Source organism: Mandrillus leucophaeus, unplaced genomic scaffold, assembly GCF_000951045.1.
Source record: "Mandrillus leucophaeus isolate KB7577 unplaced genomic scaffold, Mleu.le_1.0 Scaffold1246, whole genome shotgun sequence".
Lineage (NCBI taxonomy): Eukaryota > Metazoa > Chordata > Mammalia > Primates > Cercopithecidae > Mandrillus > Mandrillus leucophaeus.
The window spans coordinates 77,551-87,656 of NW_012100832.1; the positions used below are offsets into that span (position 1 = coordinate 77,551).

Genomic DNA, 10,106 nt, shown 5'->3' on the forward strand with positions numbered 1-10,106 from the left:
TTTTAGTATCTTCTTAAAACTTGTATTGCACGTTTCCTCCATGTTATAAACAAGCATGGGATGGCACTCCTTTAGTTAGATTATGCCATATGACAAAAAAAGATTGTGTTGCTATGGTATATAAGAACTGCATTAGCAGATTGGAGAGAGAGACTCTCTCTTGCTGCCTTTGAAGAAATAAACTGCCATATTGTGAAAGGATCTGTGAGAGGAGCACATGGCAAGGAATTGTGGGAGGTCCCTAGGAGCTGGTGACAAGGAATTGTGAGAGGTCCCTAGGAACTGACAGCAGCTCCATTGCTGAAAACCAACAAGTCCTATAACCACACGATAATGAATATATGATAAATTATTCATATATATAATAAATGAATAAACTTTGAGGCTTAATTAGATGTAAACAAAATTTTAATCTTTTGGTAATAAAATTTATCAATATATAACTCGTGATACCTCCTTTACTGTTGAGTTTAGAAAAATTTCCCAAAACTCAATTATATCAAAACACAAATAGATCTTCTTCTAAACTTTTTATTGTTTCTACTTTTTACATTTAAAAAGTTAATCTGGCTGGGCGCGGTGGCTCACACCTGTAATCCCAGCACTTTAGGAGGCTGAGGCAGGCAGATTACGAGCCTGACCAACATGATGAAACCCCGTCTCTACTAAAAATACAAAAATTAGCCAGGTGTGGTGGCACACGTCTGTAATTCCAGCTACTCAGGAGACAGGCAGGAGAACTGCTTGAACCCGGGAGGTGGAGGTTGCAGACAGCCAAGATCATACATACCACTACACTCCAGCCTGGGTGACAGAGCAAAACTCCATCCCCCTGCCTCCAAAAAAAGCACGTTAATCCACAATTTTGCAAGATGAAGAGTTCTATGGATGGATGGTGGTGATGGCAGCACAACCATGTGAATGTACTTAATGCCACTAAACTTGTGCACTTAAAAATGGCTAAGATAGTAAATTTTGTTGTATTTTACCACATTTTTAAAAAAGTTTAAATCCTGCCTAAAAAAAGTTAATCCACCTGGAACTCATTTTGGTGTATAATGACCAAAATCATTAGGACTTTTTTCCAAAGTGGTTAGCCAACTAAATAAGCATCAGTGATTGAATTACTTTTCCCACCAATTTGAATGCTTATATAAACTTGGATATACTTCTGCTCTTTTCAACTGTACATAATGTGCAGTATCTGATTATATGGGGATTTCCAGTTAAAAGCATAAGCAGCACCTAGCCTAAATCCACAGACCCTGGAGTCCAAGTTCCAGGGAGCAGGTTCAAGGAAGGAAACATAAAGCGCCAATCCTTGAGCTTTTGGTGACATCTAGTGGACTGTTATCATATGGTAACTTCTGTTCAGTGTCAGGAACCACGTTTTCCTCCACTCAGCCACTTAATCAACTAGGGCAAATTTAAATAAAATAAAAAAAAAAAAAAAATGCAAGCCTTAGGTATGTTTAGGATGGCTCTCTCCCTCCAGCCTTTCTCTTCGGTCCATCTCTCAGGTGCCAAACTGCAGCTCAGATAATCACTCCCATCTTCAGAAGTTTCAATAGTTTCCATGTAAATTAGCAGAGATGGGATATAAAATCAACAAGATGAGGACACTCCTAAAATTAATTACAAATAGAAACACATGAACCTAGCTGTATTTAAAGCGGACAACATACACATACTAAAGAGGGGTTTCCCTGTTTCATGGAAAATCTTGAAATTTCACAACCTCTGGAAAGCCTTCTAATCAGAATTGGTTTGCTTAGCACATTGCTCACGCCTATTTGATAACATTCCTTGCTCTGTTTTGCATTTTAGGTAGTTTATGCAGAAAAATGTTACCCACACTAAACTCTGAGTGCCTGACGGATAAAGAGTGTCTGATTCATCTCAGATTCAAACAACCCTGATGCCTTTAAAAGCGACTTTCTCTGTGAACTTGGCTCTGAGACTTTAAAGGGGGTATCAGTAGTTATTCCCGGGGCATTAATCCAGCCAATCCTTGTCTTTTTGCCAATCCTTGTCTTTTTCCCAACTTCTTCATTTTATCTGTTTTTTTTTCTTACTAGTTTGACCTTGAACTGATCTCATATTATTTGCCTCTCTTATTTGTTAATTCACATTTTATGTTTCTCATTTTTCCTCTCCCGCAAATCAACCCCAAGATATGCTCTCTTAAATTAGTGTCTGTTACTAATTCATCTGCATTCCCTCACCGTTATTTATATAGCACAAACTCCCAGCAAAAACTACTTTGATGTGAAAAGAGAATAGCTATAAGAAAATCAGTCTCCATTCATTGAGGGTTACTATGTGCTACATGCTTTTTATATATTATCTCATTTAATTTTCATAGAAATTTAGCTCTTATACGTCCTTCACATCTTAGTTCAATTATCACTTAAGGATGCATTCTCTGGGTGTCCTATACTATAGTGGTCCCCAACCTTTTTGGAAGTTTTGTGGAAGACAACTTTCCATGGACCAGGGAGTCGGGGAAGATGGTTTTATGATGATTCAAGCACATTACATTTATTGTGCACTTTATTTCTACTATTATTACATTGTAATAAATAATGAATTAATTATACAACTCACCATGGTGTAGAATCAGTGGAGGCCCTGAGCTTCTTCTCCTGCAACAAGATGGTACCAACTGGAGGTGATGGGAGATAGTGACAGATCATCAACTATTAGACTCTCATAAGGAGCATGCAACCTAGGTCCCTCACATTTGTAGTTCACAATAGGGCTCATGCTCCTATGAGAATCTAATGCTGCTGCTGATCTCAAAGGAGGTGGAGGTCAGGCAGTAATGCAAGCGATGGGAGCGGCTGTAAACACAGATGAAACTTTGCCAGCTCATCTTCCACTCAGCTCCTGCTGTGCAGCCCAGTTCCTGGCCCAGGGGTTAGGGACCCCTGTTATATTATACCAAGCTTTTAAAAATATGTCTCATAGTGCTATGTATCTCTCTTTCACAGTACTTGTCATGGTTAAAATGTTGCTTTTTGTATGATAATTTAACCAGTCTATCTTACCTTTTGAACATTGTTCCATGTGAGAATTAATAATGTCTACTTTGGCTCTCCATTGCTTAGCTAAGAGACAAGGATTAATTTATCCAAAACTAATCCACAGTAGATTGGCACCTTGGAAAGGATTGGCCTTCTGCAAATTTCACTGAAAACTGGTTTTAGACAATTTTTAATGCAATCAATCATGGTTAGCTGCACAGCTTGGGCCACAGTTACCCCTGCAGCTATAATGTTAGCACATTCCCAATCATGAATGCTGATGTAGCAAGTCCTGACTCTAGTTTGCTGCCATACAGCTTCAATTGCAAGACTTTGACTCCAGCCCTTTACCATCTTAGATAAAAGCATTATTCACAAAAAACGTGTTCTTCTCAGCCCCATTTATATTCTACTGTCTCTCCCTTCTCCAGCTGTTGACTGCAAGGTTCAGTGACCCATTCTTAACCTGTCTAAGGCAGACTGATGTTATTATCAAGTCCTCAACTCCTGCAAATCCACAACCATGAGCACTGAAGTGACAGGGTTATAGCTATTTCTGCCATGACATATCGCTGTTATATCCTAACCCCTAATTATTCCAGGGCAGTGGCTGGAATCTCCTATATTATGCAACTCAAAAGCCCCACAGCCCATATGTGGGAGTTCCTCTCTCAAAGCTGATGTCCAATCCTGCTAAATCTGTGTATTCCCATAGAATGCATCTGGGCAACTAGCAACTACTACTCCACTGTCTCTGTGAATCGTCCTTAATGAATATTAATCTGGCAAACAAGTATGATTGCATTCTTGTCCCTATTTTATAGATAAGGGAAAAAATCAAAGAGCAACATGATCAAGATCATTCACTAACTGTGATCTTGGTGCTGCTTTGCTGTTTGCCTTAGTTGGCGTGATATTAGCACAGTGTTTGCCATTTGGTGGGTACTACATAAATAAAAATTAGATTCAATGAACAAATGGACAGATGGACAACCAATCTCATGAGGGGAGCATTCTTGCTCCTATTTTATAGGTAAGGGAGAAAAAACCACAAAGGGTAATTAAGTAACCTGACCAAGATCACAGTTAGTGAATGGTGGACACAGGATTTAAATTCAGGTCTACGAGATTACATATCACTTATTCTAAATTACTACACTCTGCAACTCAGAGATTTCTTTAGGTGCCTCAAAGCCTGAGTCAACTGTAAATAACAATAAAAATAGCTACATTTTAAAAAAATCTAGGCACTGCACTAGACACTTTATTTCTGGGGCAAAATTGAGTCTAAGACAATTATGCCAGAGAGCAATAATTCTAAACCCTACTAGATAAGAAGGAATCAAGCCTCTACAATAACATCAACCTGCCTTACTTTAGACTGGTTAGGAATGGGGCCCATGGCGGAAGTTCTGGTCCCCTCAACCTAAGAGGTGAAGAAGGAAGAGGTAGCAGAAAATTAATGGGGACTATAAAGAGTCAAATATATTTTCAAGATTTCAAGCTGGATAAGTGCAGCTTGAGTAAATACAATTAAAACTCTCAAGTGTAATTTTTCTTAAGACTTTTGAGTACAGAAGCAATTTTACAAGGAATATAAATAATAAATTCCAAAGGAAAGTCTGTGCTACTACTTTGTAGAATGCTGTAATACTACCACTTAATGAGCCCCATTGCATTCCAGGCATTGTGCTGGGTGTTGTATATGAGTCATCTTATTTAAAACTTCCACAAATATTATGAAACTGTATTATCCCCACACATGAAAAAAAAGGAAGGTCCAAAGTTTTAAGAAAGTTGTCCAAGTTATATGAATAACAGAATGAGAGCTTATGTATATGACCAAAAGATTATCTCTCTACTATAACAAGCAGCCTTCAAACCTGAGAAAGCTTTACTATTTCTTCCTAAAGTTTTCTCTAAAACTTTTATAATAGGTCCTCATATTTTTTATTCCCCTTGAGCAATTCAATAAATATGATAGTGAGATACATTCAACAAGGACATAATTGCTATGTAGTTCCTCTAATTTTCTGTGTTTGATATTTTTATTCAATATTACTAACAAAATATTTATCAAAATCATTTTAAATCATTCTTAGATGTGCTACACTGTAAGAGTAATTAGCTTCAGAATAAACTTCACCACAAATAGAACATGTAGGTTCTGAAAGAAATTTCCACGAGCATTGGATATCATGTGTGCACAGCAACGGCAATATAGCCTCATTTTGCTTGGTGAGTTCTTAAACACATTCTAAAGAGGAAAACATTTATGAGAACATAGTAACTATCCCCAGAGAGAACATTTATATGGAGGAAAAGAAGGAAAGTTATATCACTTTTAAAATAAAGGTTAAAAGGGAGGGGGCATGGAAACCACATAAAGGTTGAAAATGTTAGAGGCCCCAGTTAGGAGGAACACTAGCAGAAAAGCGTTCTCTATCTCACTTGGCCTGAGGTAAGGGGGAAAAGGAAACTATTGCCCTATGGGGAAAAAAAAAAAAAATTCTACCTCTAGCACTCCAAGATAGTCCCAGGAGCCACAGTAGGATTCAGGTTGTGATCAGAAACAGATGTTCAGGCTTCACCTTGTGGGGGATTCAGTAATGCTGTCAGTTGCCACGTGGACAATTTGAATGCTCCTGAAACCATTTTGGAAGGGAATATGGAGGAGATGGGGTTTCAGGAGTAATCGGAGAAAAGTACATGATAGAAAATATAAAGGTTCACTGAAATACACTGAGATACAAATTCTTTACATCTTACTCAGTGGGTGAGTTCTGGAAAACATGTGATAAGCTCTCTCTCTCTCTCTCTCTCTCTCATCACTATGAAAGTGATTATAAAGAGTTCTCAATTGACAAGACCTCTGGCACATTTTCCTACAAAGATAGCTCTAATAAATTAATTTTCAGTAAATACTGAGACTGTTGTATTATGAGAGCTCTACAACCTTTGTATGCTATAATCTCTTAAATCAACTCATTGAACTCCAGTGAATCTTTATTTTCCTAATGTTAATACTTTGTTTTTATTAATAGTTTCAATATTCAGGAGATTACTCCTCAGAAACAGCTTATTTGTTGATTGGAAAATGTTTTTCATCGCTATTACACTTCAAAACAGACGACAGAGGGAAAAATTGCACCTTCCTCTAAGAGCTGGTTCTCAGGTATTGCAGGTTCTACCCTTGAGATTATGGTAAACAAGCTGTGGGCACAGTCCAGGATAGAAAGGTTTTAAGAACTCATTAAAATAGAATAAGGCATCATCCATATTGATGAAAGAACAAAGCCAGGAGAAATAATGATTGCCAAGAGTGTTGCAGCTGAGTTTCAGCATATTAATAACAAACGTTTTTCAGTAGTTACATGCTGGGTGGTATGCTAAGCTCTATTTTTTAATATTAAAATTTGTATTATAAAATATTTTGAACTTACAGATTAAGAGATGCCAATGTACAGACCACAGAAATTTAAGATGTTAAACTTGTCAGTTTTGCTTAAGAGCCATCACTTTTAAAGACATAAAACATTCAGCTAAAGTCCACTCCTCATCCCATCTTTTTCCTTTCCTCTTAACTCTAAATATCCTGACTTTTCATGCTATTATTCAAATTCTATTTTGTTTTTCACTATACCTATATTTATGCAATTTGCCTTTTCCACCAAATATTAATAATTTGATATTTACCCTCAATGATACATGTAGACCTGGCTGATTCATATTGGCTTCTACCCTGAGCTTCATCATAAGAGTAAATCTCAGTTGATCCACTCCAGGTAAACAATTTTTGTTGTAAACATTCAAAGGGTGCCTTACTGACCAATCTTGTGCATATCTCCTTGTGAACATGTGCAAATTTCTCTAAGTCCATTCCTTGAAATGGGATTTCTGGGTCGTAAAGTATGCACCCTCCAAGTTTACTAGGCATTACTAAAAGTATTTCCAAAATGATTGTATCAATTTGCACATCTATCAAAAATATAAGTCCTTTGTCCATTTTTTTCTTGGTATTTTTTTCTTCTTACTGATTTTTAAGCATTCTTTTGGAAGTCATTTCAATGTAAATATATTCTTCCAATTTATGGCTTGAAATTTCACTTTGTTAATCATCACTTTTATCATTAAAATACCTTAATAATAATGTGGAAAACATTATCAATACTTTCCTTCTAAGTTTGTGCTTTTTGTCTTAAAATGGAATTCTCGACCCCAATGTGGTGAACACATTTCTTCATCTTCTTCTAAGTGTTTAAAAATTTCCTCTTCACATTTAAATCTTCAAACCATCTGGAATGTATTTTTGTATATGCTGTTATGGAATCTCAGTTTATCTTTTAACAGATAGTCTTTTTTTTTTTTTTTTTAGAAGTTCATTTTGCCACCAATGACTTTTTAAAAATTACCTCTGTTGTATAATGTGACAGAAGTGGACTCGTTTCTAAGATCACAGTTTTGGTCTATTGGTCTATCCTTGTTTGCTGATACCATACCATTAAATTGCTAGAGCTTTGTAATAAGTCTTGGTATCTGTAGGATGAGTCCTTCCTAACAACTGTTCATCTGAATTGATTTGGCTTTTCTTGTTCTTTATTCCACCATGCAAATTTGAGGATTAGCTATCTCTCCCAGTAGTGTCTCTTTTCTAAATACTTGTTTCTTAATAATTTGTTGGTGGTGAAATGAAGCTATTGATATTTTTTGTGGTTGGTTTACCAAATCTTTTATTATTCCATCATTGATCAACACAAACAGTTTTATTAGGCAAGAGGGGAGGTGAGCTGTGTGAAAGAAATCGTGAAGTGACTTCATTTACAGTTGTATTGTTTTTCCAAATTAATTTGATGAGGTTGAGAATAGTTATAATAAAGTCTTCCCAACCATAAGCATATCAATCTCTTATAGTTCTTCTTTTATGTCCTTTAATAAAGATTAGTAATTTTTTCATAAAGATGTTATTTTTGCTAGATTAATTCCTGGATCATGTTTTAGCTATTTCTTGCATTTGATCTTCTGAGCCACTAGTGTGTCCTCTCCTTTAATGCACCTACTTTATTATTTTGTCAAAAAAGTCATGTTTTTAAAAGTTGTGTATGTGAGTGTGTTGCATTCAGATCCCTTTAAGTACTTTTTGTTGTTGTTCCCTTATCTGTTTCCTCCAGCAATTATTACACTGAACATGGGTCATACTCCTTAACCCGATCCTTCTTTCTCTTGTTGCTACAGTCCCTTGACTGTACAATTAACTTTCTCACAGATAAATTGGGGAATCCACAGGTGCTGAATGGAAAAGATGTTTAAGAGGAAACTTATGTTCCTCCTGACACACCTTGGAGAAAGACTCTAATCTTTTTCGGTTGAAGCCCTTCTCCCTACCTTAGAACTAGGAGACAACCCATCCAACCTCTCGCCTTTTGTGGACAGGAAAACCAGCCCCTTCATGCCAGTTTGAGATCCTCTGAGGTTGAAACGCCAAGCTCTTTCAGGGATTCTCTGACCTTTGCTCCCGAGCTCTGAAGCTGCTCACTTTTGATTCCTCCACCCCTAAGGGAAGAAGCTCAATTCTCTCCACAGGACTCAGTGGCTGGCTCTAGAGCCAAAGGCAAGTAGCTTGGAGTTAGGAATGGAAGCCATTATGGTCCCCAAATCCACCACTGGTTTATTTTCTACTTGTTTCTTAATAATTTGTTGGTGGTGAAAATGAATGCTATCAATTGAAGGATTTTGGGTTTGCTTGTTTTGTAGCTTTGTGGTTGGTTGGCCAAACTTTTTATATAGTATTCCACTGTTGTTCAAAACATAAATAGTACTTTTGGGAGTGAGGGGACAGGTGATCCTGTAGATTCCCAAAGAAAAGGCAAAAAGGCAAAACATGGCCAACATTATCCATTTACTTTTCAGATTTACTGACTGAATATAATTTTCTTTACATAAACATTTGATCTAAATCACTTCTGTTGTTGTTGTTGCTGGTTGTTTGGTTTTTAATACTGGAAACAGAGATTCAGTTTGAAAGATACCCTGAAATCTTAAGAGTAGCATACACCAATCCCTCCCACTCTCCACCCAAAATCTAGTTGGTTTAAATGAGCAGAATGATCCATTTTTCCATTTTAGGTGAGCAGATGTTTATGAAAGATCTTAGGACTGTTTGCCTCATTTATCAGGAAAATTTACAAGGGAAGAAGCCATTAATCGAATTTCTACTTGTAAATATAAGAAGACTAGTACTCAGGTTTATATACTTTTAACATGACCTTGTTGAAAGAAACGTTAACAATTCCAAAACTAAATTAAACGAATTTTAAGTTTTTTTCTCCCAAAAGCATAAAAATGGAGACGATCTTAACAGGAAATTCTTAAAAGGTAAAAACAACTCTTCCTTGTACTAGTCCTTGGGTAGTTACCATACAACAGGTTCTTCTTTTTGTTAGTTTCTTTGAAAAGGGCTTTTTGGTCCCAAGTCTGTTCCTGCTTAGTATCTGCTCCGGCCTCCTCCTCTCTCCATGCGGCCTCCTAGACGGCCTCCGCCCCTAGGCACCCTGCAGCCCGATCGGCTGTAAGAATCACGCTGGGGAGGGCAGCCCCTTTCCATGGACAGAGACAGCCCACGATCTGGTCTGCCCACCCGGTCTCGGCCCCTCGAGTAGCGGTCGCTCCGGCCATAACTGCTGCTGTAACTGTCGCGACCGCCGCTGTAGGCATCCGGTGAGCAGCCCCGGTACTCCTCGTAGCGGCCTCCTCCTCCGTAAGATGGCAGTGTCCCCCGTCCTGGGGCGCCGCCGCGCAGGTCTCCGTAGCTCTCAAAGGGCTCTCGGTAGGAACCTCTGCTGGGATGATCCCCGTAGTCACGGTCGCGACACCCGTAGCCGTCTCGGTCGCCGTAGCCTCTCAAGGGACAGTCGTCCCGGACACTGGAGTGGCCGTATTCGCGGTGGGTGTACTCTCTGGGCGAGGGGGCAAAACCCCGGGGTTCGCGGTAGTCTCGGCTCGAGTAGCTGTCTCTGGACGAGTAGCCCTCATCCCGCGGGCCCAGATAGGGGTCGCGGCGCGGGGGCGGCGGCTCTCGGCGCG

The 10,106-nt window shown here is 38.4% G+C and overlaps 1 protein-coding gene across 1 annotated transcript; it reads right to left on the minus strand.

Moving 5' to 3' along the window:
- Positions 1–8,905: 8,905 nt before the first annotated feature.
- Positions 8,906–10,104, minus strand: RBMXL2 (RNA binding motif protein, X-linked-like 2; the record flags this gene model as incomplete). The annotated part of the gene is made up of 1 exon (XM_011971787.1): positions 8,906–10,104. A coding segment is annotated over one exon (597 nt), but the record flags the coding sequence as incomplete, so codon positions are not given.
- Positions 10,105–10,106: the final 2 nt, after the last annotated feature.